Raw genomic sequence first — 18,573 nt, forward strand, 5'->3', positions numbered from 1 at the left:
CCCCTGAGCTCTACCTCACCCTTAAACATTTAATGCACTGGAATTTCTAACTGTTATGGTATGTCAACTCTGTTCTGGAATTGCAATATATACTAGAAATCAAATGTAATCTTTGGAGCAAGACATTATCTGCACCCACTTCATAATACTAAGCAAACTTTCCATAGCCATGATGTAGATCCAAGAGTTGTCCTGCCTTAATTCACATCTAGTCTTTACCAGAATAGTCATAGCTAACAAAGGTACCCAAACCGGGTAAACTAATTGGCACTCCATAACCCAGAGTGGTCTCAAACTCCTGACTCTCCTGCCTCTGTCTCCCAAATGCTGGGATTACAGGCATGTGCCATCACACCTAGCTTCTGTAGACTCTTATAACAGAAAATGGCTCTACAAGCTGCACCAATGGCTCACACCTATAATCCTCACTACTCAGGAAGCTGAGATCCAGAAGATCAAGGTTCGAAGAAACCTTGATCATTCAAACCTTGAGATTCAATTCAGTCACAAAAAAACAAGAGTACTGTCAAGCTGGGTGCCGGCGCTCCATGCCTGTAATCCTAGCTACTCAGGAGGCTGAGATCTGAGGATCACCGTTCAAAGCCAGCCCAGGCAGGAAGTCCGTGAAGCTCTTATCTCCAATAAACCACCAGGAAACCGAAGTGGTGCTGTGGCTCAAGCGGTAGAGCGCTCGCCTTGAGCTGAAGAGTGCAGGGACAGCGCCCACGCCCAGAGTTCAACCCCACGACAAAAAAAAAAAAAAAAAGAGTCCTGCCAAGTAAACTGAGGATCCTAAGTTCAAAATTCAGCACTGAAAAAAAGGCTGTGCCAAACTAGCCTTTAGATTTCCTTTATACTTGGGCAATTTGCTAGCATCCAAAAAAGCAGGACAGCTAGTAACAACAACGAGAGGGCTCCTTTGGGATGTGTAGGGTTGGACTATAGTAGAGAACTTGCTTTGCCCTGGGGTCCTGGGCCTCCCCCCAGTATTAAACAAACAACTACAACAAAAAAAAAACATAAAAGAAGACATGGATGACAGCTAACTAGTTTGAGTTCCCCATAAAATACAAAAAAGTACCTAAGAAGATTAAACTTGAAATTGGTATTTACTTCTTTATATTTAAATCTGTTATCCAAGCCTGAGACTTAATAAGGATTTTAAGTAAGTAATTGCTTTAAAAAAAATTTTATGGTGGTAATGAGGTTTGAACTCAGGACCTCACACTTGCTCGGCAGGTGTTTGGCTGGACCAACCACCAAGATAAAAATCTGTCTCAATTTAACTTTACTTCTAACAACCTGAGATGGTTTGTATGTAGCTAACAGTTATCTTGGGATCCAAGACTGCAATACAGTTCAACAGTAACCCTGGAGAAGTGTCACACGGTGACCTTCATAGACTTACCTCTCTGAAGATGAAGAGGTTAAGTAAAACCATCCCGAAATTATAGACGATGAGCACAAAGCGCATCTGAAATGGCTCCCTGTCCTTCATCCACTTTGGACCCAGCCACACGAACAGGAGGTAGAGAGTACTTATGCTCAGCGTGGGCCAGGGGGACTGCATCAGAGGCCAGTCTTCCACTCGCTTATCTGCAGGGAAGGAGATCACAGCGCGTTCACTCAGCAGCACATGCGTTACAAAACCACGCTTGGAGAAAGGAAGAGTGTGTTCACTTAAGTTCCTACTTCCACCACATACAAGCTCCAGTAACATAAAAACCAAAGACACAACACTGAGTCCCACAGGTTGCTTTTGAAAATTGTTGTGGGTGCTCATGTTGTGAATTGTGTTTATAGAGAACTCAAAAAATTAACACAAGAACTAAAGGGCACTTAAAAACACAGCAGATACTCTTGAGATGAAAAGTTCATGAGACTGGGTACTGATGGGTTATGCCTGTAATCCTAAACTACTCCGGAGGCTGAGACCTGGAGGATTATGGTTCTAAGCCAGACTGGGTAGAGAAGTCTATGAAATTCCATCAACTAACCTGCAAAAGGCTGGGCTGGAGGCATGGCTTAAGTGGTAGAGTATCAGTGGGGCAAACCCTAGCATAGGAGAAGGAAGGAAGGGAGGGAGGTAGGGAGGGAGGGAGAGAAAGAAGGAGGTTGGAAAAGAGGGAGGAAAGGAGAGAATGGGGGAAGAGAAAGAGAAAAATGATGTTGTAGACTGAAAATACATATTTTAAGGCAACCCACTGTTACATGGGAAACTGGTCAGTATGTCAAGTGCATACTGGAAATTGCATTTATCTCTAATGCCAGTTAGCAATGAGATAGAAGAAATAAGGAAAATAAAAATAAAATGAAAATAAAAATGCAGTTCTACTGAGGGACAGAAGTGTTCCCTACAATTCAACCCAATGGTAATAAGATTTAAGATTTTACTTTTCCACTGAGTACATGCATCTATTTACTCTCCCACACATAGTCAATTTGTGTGCTTAAAACTTACATGTGTGCAAATATGATTAACCACATGATCCTGGGTGTCCATAATATTCAAATGAATATTCAAATGAATTAAGGTAATTGCCAATGACAAGAAAGCCCTATTTAAACTGTCTTGTTGACTAAACTATGTATATGCAAAATGGTTCTGGGTTAAAAAACAGCACTAAAATATCTTATTTAAAATATACTAATGTAGGTGTGGCTAGGAGGGTATCTCAGCGGTGGAGTGCTTGCCTACCACTCGAGGCCCTGGTTCTAACTCTAGCACTGAAAAAATGAGGTAATGGAACCATTAAGACACACCTAATTAATCTCCCAAATCAGGAAGTGCTGAAATTACTACCGTTTCAATGAAACTGGTTAAAAAGCTGAGATCCTTCTGACTCAAGCAGGAGGATCACAAGTTCAAGGGCAGATCTATTATTCTTGGAGATCATTGTTCGATTGGTTGAATCAAACACATTCCAAAGTGAAAACACAATAGGACATGATGAAGATGGAGCGCCGACTTGGATCCGGGCCATCCCGGTTTTCTCAGTGACTGCTTACGGTTTAATGACATGTTATCCTTCCTTGTTAATTATTCTCCTATGACTGTACCTTCCTGAGTCAAAGGGCCTTCACTGATTTAGATAAACTCCTAAAGACTAAAGCTTTGTTCTACTCTGTTGTGTCTTCTCCACTAAACACTGTGAAGCAGAGGAAAAGCACTGTGGGGTCATCTCTGTAAGAAAGGAAGGAAGGTGAGTTCGTCTGGTCTCTCTCATTATGGATGGTTTCTCATTCCTGGTCACATGGACGAATCCTACCCACAAAGAAAGGTTTGAGCAGAAAGTAGGAGAAAAGAAAAGAAAATTAAAGAAAAGAAAAGAAAGAAAGGGAGGGAAGGAGGAGGGGAGGGAGGAGAGGAAAAGGGGGGAAGGGAAGGAGGAAGGAGGGGGGAGGGAGGGAAGAATTAGGGAGGGAGGGTGGGAGGGAAAGAAGTCAGGCAAGGCAGGTTGGTTCATAATCTTGCCAGAAATTAAGAATTTTTAAAGAATATTTTTAAAAGTTTGTTCTGAGCTGAGGCTCTCCCACTGTAGTCCAGGCTGGCCTTGAATCCCCGCTGCCTCAACTTCCAAGGAGTAGGAACGCCAGGCATGTACCACCCTGCCCTGCTTGCTCTGGTTTTATCATGACTGTAATATTCTCTCATTCAATAAGGACACTTAAGAGAGGGCTATCAGAGCAGAGAGAGACCTGAATGAGAGGCTGATGGTCTCTCAATATAAATAGCGAAGGGCAGCCAACAGAAGAGTAAAGGCAAAGATGGAGGAAATAGAGGTATCAGAAAGGATGTGAGTCTATGGGTGGGCAGACTGGCTGAATTCTATCTAGCACAGCCCTGCTGCTGTACAGAAGCCCCGGGGCGGGGGGGGGGGGAGTGGGGCGGGGCACAAGAGTGTGCATTTTCTGGGAAGCTTCAACTGGATGCTTTGTCATCATCCCTGGACCACCCTAAGCAGTAAGAAGTTCAACCATCTCAGCCGGGTACCAGAGTCTCACGCCTATAACCCAAACTCATCAGGAGGCTGAGATCTGAGGGCTGCCAGTGTGAAGCCAGCCCAGGAAGACTCTGATCTCCAACTAACCACCAAAAGACCTGAAGTGGCACTGTGGCTCAAGTGGTACAGTGCCAGTCTTGAGCAAAATAGTTGAGGGTCAGTGTCCTGACCCTGAGTTCAAGTCCCAGTATTGGCACAAGTTTTTTTTTAAAAAAAATCAACAGTCTCATAGCCTATCACCTTCTGAAAGGCATATTTTGTATTTCAAGTAATAATTAGGAGGAAGAGTGGGTTGAAGTTGAAAGAAACTAGACAGAGGAACTTGGCTTGGTCAGGAAACCAGTTTTGCACTTTGAACCCCTTTCCTGTCCGGTTCCATCCCAGTGCTCATCACATGGCCCTAGACCTCCCCATTTCTGGAGCTACATCCCAGATGGCAAGGGCATGGTCTTATATTCAGGGAGGGTGGGGAGGGTAGAAAGGGGAATGGTCTTATTTCAGGGGTCTGGTCTTGCAAGACCTACCAAGGTGCCTGCACATCTACTAGCAGTAGAGAATGATGTTCACTATTTCCCTTTGGTCAAATCTAGCAGCCTAGTTGCTAACTATCTGGCTTCTTCAGTGCCAGCCACTCTTCCCTGCAAAAGTGCAGGCACTTCAGCCTCCCGTCACCAACACCCATGCCTCAGACTGAGGCGCAGGTGCTCGCTCGCTAAGGCATCCTGTTACTTATGTCCTTGCTCACTCTATTGCTTCCCCTTTTTCCCCCAGCAATGCAAGTCCTACATCTACTCAGCAACCACTGCGCAATCCCTCCTTTCCAGCTGTAGAAGGCCACCTAGCTCAGAGCAGCCCTTCCAGTTCTTGAGAGTCAGATGAGCTCTTATGAGTCAGAGGCCGCTGGCATCACCGGGATATGTGGGGTGCAGCCAGACTTACACCTACACCACAGAGGAACAATGCCCACCCAGACAACTGGCACGGAACTTCTCCATGCCTCTAAGTGTGACTCCACAAACTGTGTGTGTGTTTCTGTATTTACTTGTGCCCTCACAGCTTCTGATGTGATTCAAATAGCCTATATCTGCTATGTCTACTTTGCCACTAAAAAGGAAGAAATGAATGCAACAAACAACAGTCCTACATGAGAATTTGAACAAACACAATTACTAACAAGCTCCCCAAGACCTGAACATGATTGTTGGGGGACTAAAACAGTAAAGGAACATCATGAGCTGCAAAATTTTATGTGCTTATATAGCCTTTGAATGCATTAAGATAATAAATTCCCCATATTTTCATTAATATTAATTTTGTTCTGGTACCAGGACTTTAACTCAGGACTATGCAGTCTTTCAGCTTACTTGCTTATGGTTGACACTCTACTACCTGAACCACACCTTCTAACCATGCTTTTTGCTAGTTAATTATAGGTGGAGTCTCAGACTTTTCTGGCCAGGCTGGATCTGAAACTCAGTCATACATATCTTAACTTCCTGAGTAGCTAGAATTATAGACATACATCACCAGTGCCTGGCTGCAAATATTTCAATATAAATATTTTAAAGTTAAATAAACTGAGTTGCATGTTTCCATATCCAACTGAAGACAAATAATGGAAATATCAAAGATATATCTTAACATACTGTCAGTGTCCTAATGCTAAACTCTTATATGTGGAATTCCATATTAGAAATTTATCTGGACACCAAATGAAATTCTATCCTGTCTGTCATCAATGAAGTCAGACTCTCATCAAAGTGTGTCAAGATCCAAACATGTTTCTGTAATGTTTGGGAATTCTAAGAAAGTTTTTCTGGGAGGATCAAAAATAACACAAATATAACTGTTGTCAATTTGTTTTTTGAATTGTCCTACATCTGTATTTCATATTATGCTTATTGCACTGTAAGGTCTCAACGATTTTGCACTTGAGCCCATTTATTAATAGTTCTAAGCCTTTCATGCTGTCATATAGGCCTTTACTAGAATTGCACATTTCAGCTTTAGGAATAATCCCTTTACACTGAAACTCATTTATACAACTATTAAAGATAATTTTAAAGTTATATAAAATAATAAAGATTATAAAAAAGATAAAAGGAATGATCCCATTATCTTATCAAATGAAGTTCTTAGGCATCTTGTGTCTTGTGGATGCCACAGCTATTTTAGCAGCATTCATTCATTCAGTTATTTTAAGGGAGAAATTTCCTCTCCATTTATTTTTCTAAATACAGGTGCAAAAAAACTGGTCTTTTAAGAGAAAAAAGTAAATGAGAGAGATCTAGTAAAGTTCCCTTAGTAGCAGGACAAGAGATACTCAAGCCAGCCATGTCTTGTAATTTCTCAGGTGCCATGACTTGAAGGCTTGGTCTAGGATTGTAAATGCTATGGAAATGAAGACACTTCATGAAGACACGTGTGTGTGTGTGTGTGTGTGTGTGTGTGTGTGTGTGTGTGTGTAAATGCCCATCTTGGAAAAGAGACAGGACTCATCGAAGACTAAGAGAAATCATGAAATATCAGATTTACTCTTTATTTTCAAAGGACAGAATTAGATCCAATGAGAAAAAGTTACAAGAAAGTAAATTTCATCTTCATCTAAATTCTGAACATTTCTAAGCACTGGATCTTTCCCTCTGTGTTCTCCTTTGGTAATGTTTCTTATCCTTGTTTTAATTAAATTTAAATAATCCTAAAGCCAAATAGCATAGCACATCAAGGTCCAAAGTAAAAAGTTAATAATGAGAATTACTCAGACTAATTACTAATATTCCCTTCTCTTTTTTTTTTTGAGGTAATCTCAGTATGTAATCCAGGCTGGGTCAGATCCTCCCACTTCTGGTCCTGAGTGCCAGGATTACAGGTGTCACCCCCGGCCAGCCTCTGGCTTCAGTTCACACTCCTTGATCCTGATGGATTATCTTTTCTTAGGAAATAGCTCCCACTGAGAGTTGCATTGTTTTATGAAACTCAGAGCAAGTTGGACCCATCTGTTTACATTTGGACAGCAGTGGTATAATTTTATCTATCTGAAGAAGTCACATAATAGATTTAATAATTGTGTGACTATTGTATCTTTATGAAAAATGGGAAGGTAGGAAGAATGGTCCACCTGAAATGGCATTTCCTTGAACATCTACTAACACATTCGGTCCTCTTGTGACTTGTATCTTTAGATGTCATTGAAGCCTGACAACTAGATGCCTTCACAGCGAAGTGGTTTGGGTCACGTGACAGCTTGGCTCCTGACCTCACAAAGCTCATTATCTGTCAGAAGAGACAGACTTCAAAACCCAATCACTGTGCTACCAGAGTTCGGGCAGAGCTGTCCCATGGTAGAGGGGACACTTGAATTTCCTCTCAAAGAAGAAACCTCTGCCCAATAGACATGCTGCAGAAAGGTCTTTTCTCAGAGGGCAGAATTAGAGAAACTTACAAAAATCTTCTTAGCAGAATGACAAGGGATACAGAAACAAAAACATCTGAAAGACCCAAATGTATAGATATTTGAAAAGAACTAAAAACCTTTATTTTGGAAAGGAAACAGAGCAGGAGTATGGGATACATACAAGGGCAGAGGGCAGGAAGTAAGCGAAGATTCTTCACAGTCCTGATGAGGGGCTCACAATTCATTGCATTCATAAGCTGGCAGTACTTGTCTGCTTGGGGTGTGTGTGTCTGTGTGTATTGGTACTGGGCCTTAAACTCAGGGCCTGGGCATTAGCTTTTTCACTCAAGGTTGGCACTCTAGCACTTGAGCCACAGCTCTACTACCAACTTTTTGCTGGTTAACAGGAGATAAGGATCGCATGGAGGGCTGGGAATGTGGCTTAGTGGTAGAATGTTTGCCTAGCATGCATGAAACCCTGGGTTCAAGTCCTCAGTACCACATAAACAGAAAAGGCCAGAAGTGGTTCTGTGGATCAAGTGCTAGAATGCTAGCCTTGAGCAAAAGAAGGTCAAGGACAGTTTCTGGGACTTGAGCTCAAGTCCCAGGACTTTCCTGCCCAGACTGGATCCTCAGATCTCAGCCTCCCAGGTATCCAGGATTACCAGGCATGAGCCACTGGTGCCCAGCTAGGTTGGGTTTTTCTAAGAGTTCATGGTGGAGGCAATGAGGGATACAGTAAAGGAAGAAGAGGGAAACCCATTGGGTCTGGGGTTCCCAAACACCTGTTCCCAGGCTGCTGGCCATACCCAGATTTGCTGGGTCCCCATCCTCCAGCACTATGATCACAGTCTCCCAGTGGCAGTGGCCAGAGTAGGAGTCCCGAATGATGCACGAGACCCCCGAAGCCAGGACTCAGGGCACTGCGGACGGCCGGGACAGGTGGCTGGCAGACGTGGCGTGCCGCGGCTGTGAGAGGGACTTGTGGCAAGACCATGCCCTGGCCCGTGGCCTAGCAGCTGACACAGACAGGACGTCAGGATCTAGGACAGGTTTTCCAGGGAGAGGGCAGGTCAGGGGGACACGCCTGCCGGCCCACAGTCAACATGTGCCACTTAAAGAGCTGAGCTGCTGAAGAGGATGCCGCAGGGGAGTCGCTGTCCACCACACTGGTGTGAGACCCCCAGAGGGAGGACAGGGAGGGAGGTGGTCACGGCCAGAGACCAGACCAGGGCAAACTTAGCATGATTCTAGCACCCTCAAAAATCAGACACACCCTTAGTCCTAATCATGTGGGAGGAAGCAACAGGAGGACTGGGGTCTTAGACTAGCACCAGCAAGAGCGAAACATGGATGGGCAGGGAGGTATGGCTCAAGGTGCACAGCACCTGCCCAACAAGCAGGAGTCCTGAGTTCAAACCCCAGTGCACAAACTGCACAAACAAAAGAACTAGACTCCAGGACGTGTTGGCAGAGACAAGAGGCAGGAATTCTCAGCTAGACTGCGAAACAAAGGCAGCAAAGTGGGGCTCTGTCCTATCTATCTATCTGTGTCTCACATATGTGTGTGTGTGTTGTGTGTGTGTGTGTGTGTGTGTGTGTGTGTAATTAGATTCCAACTCCAGCTTTCATTTTTAAAACTTTGTAAAACTTTGTAAAATCTTCTTATTAATAGGAAGATCATCCAAATCACTGCCTTGTGTGTGTGTGTGTGTGTGTGTGTGTGTGCATGCGTGTGCGCACTCCAGTCCTTGGGCTTGAACTCATCCTGGATACTGTCACTAAGTTTTATGCACAAGGCTAGCACTTGGGCTACAGCTCCATTTCTGGCTTTTTGGTAGTTAGAAGTAAGAGTCTCTTGAGCTTTCCTAGACTTTTCTGCTTGGGCTGGCTTCAAATCATAATCCTCAAGATCTCAGCTTCCCTGTAGCTTACAAGTGTGAGCCACTCGTGTTCAGCTGCTGTCTTTTTTATTCTGGCAAGTGGACAAAAGTTACTGACCAATATTTTATTTTTTTCAAAGCTAATCAAAATCTGTTAGGGTAAAATGAAGTTTAATATTCTACTCCAAAACAGGCCATCATTTGTTTGGTTGCCTTTGTTTTCTAGAGACAGAGTTATGCTACATCACTATGCTGGCTTGGAACCTGCTATGTAGCCCAGACTGGCCTTGAACTCAAACTTTTTAGTCTCTTGAGTGTTAGGATTACAGATATGTGCCACACCTGGATCATCACTTGATTCTTTTAAATTAATACACACATTTAAAACTTCTTTTCCATAATTGTAGATGGTTGCATGTGTGTGTGTGTGTGTGTGTGTGTGTGTGTGTGTGTGTGTGTGTGTGTATGAGATATATATGAGAATACTCCATTCCTTGACTATTGAATGTTTGGCCCATGAACCAGGTTAAAAAAAAACAGAAAAGATCACCTAAGAGATTCAGAATCTCAGGCCAAAATCTGCATTTTAGTAAGATTACAAGGTGATTTATGCTTTAAAGACAAAGAAGTGCTCAGGGGTGCTCACAAATATGAGCCTCCTCTAAGTAACCTGTAATCATGTCATAAAATAAAATTTTGGTTTGCTTCTATCATCTACAGGCAGGAGTCAGTTGCTTGCTTTACTTTAAACAGCACTGACACCTGTTTAACCTATCATAAACAAAACCACAGCCTAGCTATCACTAAACCCCATGTAGCTTCAGGAGTATGTTCAAGACATCAAGAAGGGGAAATGGGGAATGAATATGACCAAAGTATTTTATCAGCATGAATCAAAATAGAACAATGAAATCTATGAAACACTGTTCAAAAACTGGGAAGGAAGAATAAGAGTAAAAGAGGGGGTGGATTTGATCAAAATATATTACATGCATATTTGAAATTACCACAATAAAATCCCTTGGACAACTAAAATATGCTAATAAAAATATATAACAAACAAAAAAATCAAGAAGTATGGTATACACCCTACTCTCTATCCTTCTTAAACTAAAACCAATAGCTGGAAATCAAGTCTCTTCCCTCAAACATCTGACCAGCAATCACCACTAATACACTAAGAAATATTGCCCAAAAACTATTTACCTTTATGGACCACACAAAAATAAAGGCTATTAGCAGCACATCTTCCACTATAGATTGTACGTACTCCAAAGGTAAACATCAAGTCTTTTCTATCCTAAATGTTACAAGGGCTAAGGTCCTTGCTGTATCTTTATAACAATACCTGGTATATAGAGAATGTAGGCAACAGTTTTCAAGTCGAATCCGAGAAAGAAACCTTCTATAAAATAGTAACTGAAATATCACCGTCAGGCCTCTTGAGTAAAACCTAAAATATGATATTCACTATACTACTGCTCAAGTCAAGTTAGACCTTGTGCATCAATGAGGCAAAAGAGGCAGAACTGGACCAAATGGGGCAGGTGGTGATGTGGGATGTAGTCTAGAATAAAGCATACATTCTGAACACCAGCATATTCAAGGAAAGACAGAATCATATGCTTAGCCGAGAAAATGTCTCCAGCCCCTACTACTCAGAGAGAAGACCAAATGGCCCCTAAAAGAATGGTAAAGAAAGGGCAGGTGCCACAGGCACTGGAAGCTCATGCCTGTAATCCTAGCTACTCAGGAGGCTGAGACCTGAAGATTGAGGTTCAAAGCCAGCCCAGGCAGGAAAGTCCGTGAGACTCTTATCTCCAATTAATCACCAGAAAACTGGAAGTGATGTTGTGGTTCAAGTGGTAGAATGCTCACCTTGAGCTGAAGAGCTCAGGGACAGCGCCCAGACCCAGAGTTCAAGCCCCATGACCAACCAAATATAAGGGGGTGGGGGGGATCAGATGCTGGGTGGCAAAATGGCAGAAGACATTAGAGAAGGGAGGAAGGGAAACCTTCACCAGCAAGGAAGGCACAAGGTACATGACTGAGGGCATGAGGGAGAAGATGCTCAGGGAAGTTCAGCAGGAGTTATAGGGAGCAAAGGTGTTCTACTAACTCAGTTGTTTAACAGTCACCCATGAGAGAAGGATAGAGACAGGAACTTAACTGAAGAAAGGAGAGGGAGTGCAGCTCTCATCTTTTTCTTTTAGTATGAACACACACACACACACATACACACAAAAGGCAAGGGAATTTTTATTCATACATCAGAAGAATGACATTATGCCAATTGCATCGAAATGGATGATCCAGGAAAAAATTACATTGAAGGAAATCAGGCTCAGAGAGACAAAGGACAACATGTTTTCTCCCATATGTGAGCATTAGAACTAAATTATAAACATAGATGAAAACACGCAGGACCACAAGCATACACACTGATTAAAGTACGGCATGCACAGAGAGGATGCCTGTGGTGTCACTCCTTTGAATAACTGACAGTTTAACAAAACAAGGACCAGGAAGCCCAGGAAGCTGTCCGAGGAGGTTAGGGCTGAATGGGGAGAGGAATGATGATCAAAGGCAGTCGTAATACTCCATGTACATGTGCAATAAATGGAAGGAGGTAACTGGAGGGGATGCAATCAGCATATTTATTGTTCTCATAGAGTGATGTGTTGAATTGAAACCCCTTTGTACAGCTATTTCAAGATAATTTTTCTTTCTTTTTTTTTTTTGCTGGTCCTATAGTTTGAACTCTGAGCCTGGGCGCTGTCACTGAGCTTCTTTTGTTCAAGGCTAGCACTCCACCACTTTGAGCCACAGCCCCAATTCTGGCTTTTTCTGTGATTGACTGGAGATCAGAGCCTCAGAGACTTTCCTGCCTAGGCTGGCTCCAAACTGTGATTCTCAGATCTCAGCCTCCTGAGTAGCTAGGATGACAGGCTTGAGCCACCAGTGCCTAGCTAAAGATAATTTTTTAATAAATTCAATTTTTAAAAAGCTTGCTCCTTCAAATTTTCTAGCTCTAAATCACAAATGCTTAATGTGAATAATTTCATGCAGAAATGTGAATAACCAATTCCTTCAGTGCCTTAATATGTCTCATAAATGTCAAGACTGATTCTATTAAATATAAAATTATAAGTAAAATCTGTATTAAGATATTTAAGGATGACAATGATCCATGACAAAAGTTTTTTGTTGTTGGTGTTTGGGAGTTTTTGTTTTGGTTTTTGCCTGGGGCCTGGGCTCTGTCCCTACGCTTTCTGCTCAATGCTAGTGCTCTACCACTTGAGCCGCATCATACTTCTGGCTTTTTCTGAGTAGTTTATTGAAGATAAGAGTCTTATAACCTTCCTGTCCAGGCTGGCTATGAATCACAATCCTCAGATCTCAGCCTCCTGAGTAGCTAGGATTACAGACGTAATTAGCATACAGAAGCTACACAAAGGGGGATTTCATTGTAACATTTTCACACTTGTGTTCCAGTCAATCAATCCTCTGTGCTAAAATCATTCAGCTTCTATTGCTTTCTCCTTACCACAAAATCTTCCTCTTCTAGGCAATGTCATAAAAAAAAAATTTAAGCTGTGCTATCAAACTTAAAATCAGAAATTATATTTAAAAAAACAAACCTGTTAGTGGAGTATTAGGACTGAAACTTAGGGGATCATGCTTGCTACCACTTGAGCCATGCCTCCAGTCCTTTCTGTTTTAGTTCTTTATCAAATAGACTCTTGTGTTTTTGCCTGGTCCAGCTTTGGACTATGATTCTCTAAGTTATCCCTCCTACATGGTTTAGATGACAGTCACTACCCACCTCACTCAGCTTACTCATTGAGATGGGGTCTCACTAACTTTTTGGCTGAAACTGAAATCTTCCTGATCTCTGATACCTAGAAATAGTCAAATATAAAGTGTCTGTAACTGAAACTTTCTGTAATGATGACGATAAAATTTTGTATTCTCTATAAAAAAACAGATGAAGGATGTGAGATTGCGTATAGATGGATATCTAAGTCTTTAGGAAATAAGAGAACTCAATAAAGTGCATGATATAAACTATATTGATCTATACAGACTTCAGCTCTTACTTATCTTAAGGAACTGTGATAAAGTTAAATAGGCATAGAGCTATTTTGCAGCAGGTGCCTAAGTGCGTCCATCCTTTCCCTATTCCCTTACATATTTCTTGTGGAAGCTCTAAGATGAAGCTGAAAGGACTAAGTACAAATCTGCTATTCTGGGCTGAGAAGGTGGCTCAGTGGTAGAGCGCTTGCCTTGCATGCCGGAGGCCCTGGGTTCGATTCCTCAGTACCACATAAGCAAAAAAAAAAGCCAGAAGTGGCACCGTGGCTCAAGTGGTAGAGCACTAGCCTTGAGCTGAAGAGCTGAGGGACAGTGTCCAGGCCCAGAGTTCAGGCCCCATGACCAGACCCAAAAAAAAGAAAAAAAAAAAAACACAAGTACACGTGGCCAGGCACATCTTCTCTCCTGAACAACTGAGTTGTTCACGCTGACTAGTGCTGCAGGCCAAGGGGCAGGGGAATTCTGATTGGCCGAGACAGAAAGATAACTAGGATGCTGCTCCTCAAAGCCCTAAGTACTTCCTCCTCTTCTTTTTTTCTAAAAGGTCCAACTCAAGTGATTTTTAAAAATAGTTTATTTTCATACATTCTCATTCTCAGGAGAAGTAATAATAGCACCTGGATTTGTCACATGCAAAATCTCTAATGACTTGGAGAAAACAGACATCTAAAGTGAGAAAAGACAGACTTACTAAATGCTTCTCTTTGTGCTAAGACATACCTAACTCTAAAGAAAGGACTTAAATGAAAAGTAACTCATTGCGCTAATCCATGTTTAGTGTTAAATCATTTGCAAATGATATCATATGACTTGACAAAAAAAATTCCCTTTGGAGACTGAATTTGAAAAGGAAGGTGTAGTGCTTTGTGACTGAAGACCACAAAAGCACTTCTGGAGTTCGGTTTAATTCTTCATACCTCTGCCTCCCTGAGCCAAAGAAAAAGAACCCATATGCCTCAAGCCGGGTCCTGACACTAGTCGCAGAACCCCATGGCTGAGCCCCCTAAGATTCCATGTGCAATCCCATGTTTCACTGCAAGCTGTGGCCAGGGAGTGGATGGGAGACTGTCAGAAAAGTTGGGGTGAAAGAAAAACTCAAAACAAGGCACACAAACCAAAGAACACCTAACATGGACACTGCAAAGGAGCTGAGACATCACTGAAGAAAAAAATCCTGACCAAGGGGAAGTCCACGTTAGAAGCCATGGCCTACAGACAGGTGTGCTGAGGTATGTAAATGAAACCCCATACTCGCATATGATGTAAAACGAATGCTTACTAATAAAAACAGGCAGTATGTGAAATAAAAAGAAGGCATGATCCAGGCTAAGCCAAACAAACCAAACCTGTTTCAGATAGTAACGCAGATGAAAAGCTGAACAGTAACTGACAGCCGGTCAGACTGACAGCAGCATGCTTACGTGTGAGCTTCAGGCTCCTCTGGGAACTTGCCATCCCTAGGATAAAGCTGCCTTTGCCCCAGCTTATTGGAGTGGGCTAGGGGGCCCACATCAGAACTGAATGACCCACTAGTTGCTGTAGGGGGAAAAAAATCCCCAAATGGCCCTTCCTTTCCCAACTCAAGACAGAGGTGTAGCTGGACAGCAGAGGTTACCGTAGAGAAAGACTTTTCTGCACTTCCCTGGGTCTTCCGCTAGGCCTTACGGGGAACAGGTCACCTCAAGCCGGGTGCTTTGTAAACTCAGCCTAGTGTCCTCCAGACCTGTGCCCCTGAAGAGCCATCTGAGGCTGGCTTCCAGACTGCACCATCGTCTTAGAGGAATTCTTCCTCTCTTATCACTCACGCCAAAGTAAAACTCAACAACTCAACTACGACTGGGAGCTGGAGGCTCATGTCCATATTCCTAGTTATTCGAGAGTCTGAGATCTGAAGATTGAGGTTTGAAGCCAGCCTGGGCAAAAATATCCCTGAAACTCTTATTCCAATTAACCAGCAAAGAGCAAGAAGTAGAGGTGTGGCTCAAGTGGTAGAGCATCAGACTTGAATAAAAAAGCTAAGGGAAAGCACGAGGACTGAGTTTAAATTGCCAGTACCAGCACAAACAAACAAATGAAAAACCTGAGCTAAGTTGGCCTTTCATGTCTTCACTTCAACTACCAAATAAAATATGAAAACTTATCATCAAAATACAGAGGATTAATGTCAATCGCTCCCCACCAACAAAAATTTGCACCCACAAACAAGACCTATATAAAACCACTTGGCCAGAAAAAAACATGGCAGCTTAGGAGACACCTGGATTTACTGCAGTTCTATGCTAAATGTTGGGCACAGAGAAACCTTTATTGAAGTAACAAAATTGAATGCAGGTAAATAGTATGAATAAAGTAAATACTATGGGTGTTTATATAATGAATATTTAGATTTGCCGCAGTTTAAAATCTGAATACTTCTTAAGTAGAAACTAGGTCTAGGGTCATAGTCCTAATCATTCTGATGTATTCATAACATAAACAGGAAAAATAAAGAGGGTGAAGGAATAAAAAGTCCCACATGACTCTACAATTTCTTATCTTAGATCAACATTACCTTCCTTGTTCTAAATATCTAAACATATCATTTAGGAAAGTCACAAAGTATTTTGACTTTTCCTAAAGAACTGCTTTTCCAGTATACACAGCACTGCTATTACATGAAAGGCAACGCGCTCTGTGTCAGCATGCTGCAGATCCTATTCTGTATTTGCCAGATATATGCTTTGGAAAAGCCTGCTTTTATCACCTTGCTTTGAGTATGGTTTGTTAAAAAAAACAATTTGATATAAAAGATCAAAATGAACTTTTTTTCTAGAAACTATTTGCCCTATGGCAAAAAAAAGAATTGTCTAGATTCTCAAATATACTCTATAAATCTATAAATGCTTCTTTTCTGATAGTGTAAAGTGGCTGTAGTTGATTTGCACATTGATAGAGAAAACGTGTATGAAGGAATAAAAAGGGGAAGGAAAAGCTGCAACCACAGTCCTAGGACTGAAAAGACCCAGGGAATGAGACTTGGCTCCTTTATTGTTCTTCCTGAATAATTTGCATCTGACCATCACATTGCCTTTTCTCTCCTACCCTCTCTGATTTCTCTTTTTCCAAATACCTGACTTGCCAACTTTTCTTCTACCTTGTCTAATAAGCCCGAAGCCACCTCAGCCAGATTTTCACGAGATTACAGAAGAGCTGTTCTAAGAAGGGGAGCAGCATGGTTGAGGCTAATGGAAGGACCAGAGGAAGCAGAGAGAGAGGGACATGGAAGGAGAGAGGCATTCCCCTGAACTCCGTTTATATCCATTTGTATCAACCAGAAATGAATGGTCATCCTTACATCAGCAGCAAGGAGAAGGGGCCTCTCTGGGTAAAAAGTCATCTTCGCCTACACAAGGTAGCTCAAGACTGAGACCAGAGCATGGTCTCAGGTTTCGTAAGCAGATCACAAGAGTGCAGGTGAATGCTTTCCCTCCCACCTGCTAGTGAGAGGTCACTTGAGTTCCGCTGATAGTCTCACTTCTTGACCTGTGATATTCTATTACTTTACATGTCCTGCATGTCTTCACAAGAGCGGAGCACACAGAACTTCCTCTTCCATCCATGATCTTTTTCATCCAAACATCACTAGGAAGGAATTAACCATCTCAGAAAGGTTTGTGTTCTACCTCTGTTCTCGGTTTTTCTTTCTGAGACGCAGAATGTGAGAAAGCTCCAGGACAGGAAGGGAATGACAGATGGCTGAGCACTCCTAGGTGTGGCTCTGGCTCGAAGGATATTGGAGGACCTCAACAATGTCTCACTCGGAGTATACAAACTGATATTACCTGCTGGAGAAACTTGTCTGCTATACAGCTCAGAACAGTTGCACAACAGAACTCTGATGCAATGTCCCATGCGGAGTCACAGAGATGGAGCGAAGGGGACATCTTCCTGAGTGCGCAGGCCCGGCCCGACATCAGTATGACAGACTCCAAGCAGCAGCACCCGACCACCGCCAACCTCTGTGACAAGTGTGGTGGTACACACCCACAGTCCCAGAACTTAAGAGGCCTAGACAAGGGGAATCACAGCCAGCCTGGGGTACCCAGAGGGACCCTGATGTTAAATCAATAGGCAAAACCACTTGCCTTTTCAGTTCTAAGGCCTTCTTACATAGCTTATCTCCCAGTGTGTGTCAAATGTGAATTCTAAAACGTGATGCTTTTTCAAAAACCAATGCAGTGTGGATGTCAAAAAATCATTTGTCTCATGTGAAAGCCCAGCAAGCACTTTACCCACAACGGAATCCTTCCCGCATCTCACCGTCCTGCTCATCCCTCTTGCACGCTCTAACCACATCAACCCCACTCATCTCTTCCCGGGCCTAAGGGGACCGATCTCCCGCTGAGATGCGGTGCCACACTGCAAACGTGTGAAAACCGAACTCAGAAGATGGCCTCCCAAGTCCTTCCAGCCTCGTGTTTCAGATTTCAAGGGTGGCTTGACACCAAACGCAACAGAGCAAAGGAAGAGCAAATGGCAAAATGGGAATCACAATCGCTAATGCTGGGAAAGCTACCCAAAGGGGAGGGGGGGGGAGGGAATCAACCAAATGACAGTCCTGTCAAACTGAACAGCGCGGAGAGCTGCCTACCTTAGGAGAACCCTGGACGCGCTCGGGGGTCCAGAGAGAGCGCCCCCTCCCCGCCGGCCCCCCTCCCCGACGCCGGCCCCCTCCCCGACGCCGGCCCCCTCCCCGAGCGCGCTGCAGTGCGCACGGCCGAGCGGACCAGCGTCTCATGCGGATTTGCTTCTGGAAAGCCTCACTTTTCGGCCCAATTCTTCCCATACACACACACCGGATGGGCGGCCCGGAGCAAGAATCACTCCCGGAGCTTGGTCAAAGCAATGGGAGGCCCGGGGAGCCGAGGGACAGCTCCCGCAGGGTCCCGGGTCCTCTCCAGCCGTGCCCGGGGTACCGGCAGCCGGGGATGAGCGCGGGTGGGTTGCGGGGGGCGCCGGACAGGGAGCGCCGGCCCGGGCTGCACCTGACCGGCTGGATCCCCACCCGAGGCGCGAGCGGATGAGCGCGGGAGCCCGGGGAGAAGCGCTCGCCCCGAGTCGGGGTCGGGAAGGCCTTAACGTTCGGTGGGGAGGACCGGGCGCCTACCGCGCCGCCGCCACCGGCTCGGACCCCGGGTCCTAACAGCCGCGGGGCGGC

The 18,573-nt window shown here is 43.7% G+C and overlaps 1 protein-coding gene across 1 annotated transcript in view; it reads right to left on the bottom strand.

The window, feature by feature from the left end:
- Nucleotides 1-18,573, bottom strand: part of Elovl4 (ELOVL fatty acid elongase 4) — a 29,425-nt gene that overhangs the window by 9,774 nt on the left and 1,078 nt on the right. Inside the window, exon 2 of the mRNA XM_013032257.1 lies at nucleotides 1,409-1,596. Within this exon, the coding sequence (XP_012887711.1) occupies nucleotides 1,409-1,596 (188 nt within the window). The remainder of the gene's footprint in view (nucleotides 1-1,408; nucleotides 1,597-18,573) is intronic.

Source organism: Dipodomys ordii, unplaced genomic scaffold (assembly GCF_000151885.1).
Source record: "Dipodomys ordii isolate 6190 unplaced genomic scaffold, Dord_2.0 Scaffold152, whole genome shotgun sequence".
Lineage (NCBI taxonomy): Eukaryota > Metazoa > Chordata > Mammalia > Rodentia > Heteromyidae > Dipodomys > Dipodomys ordii.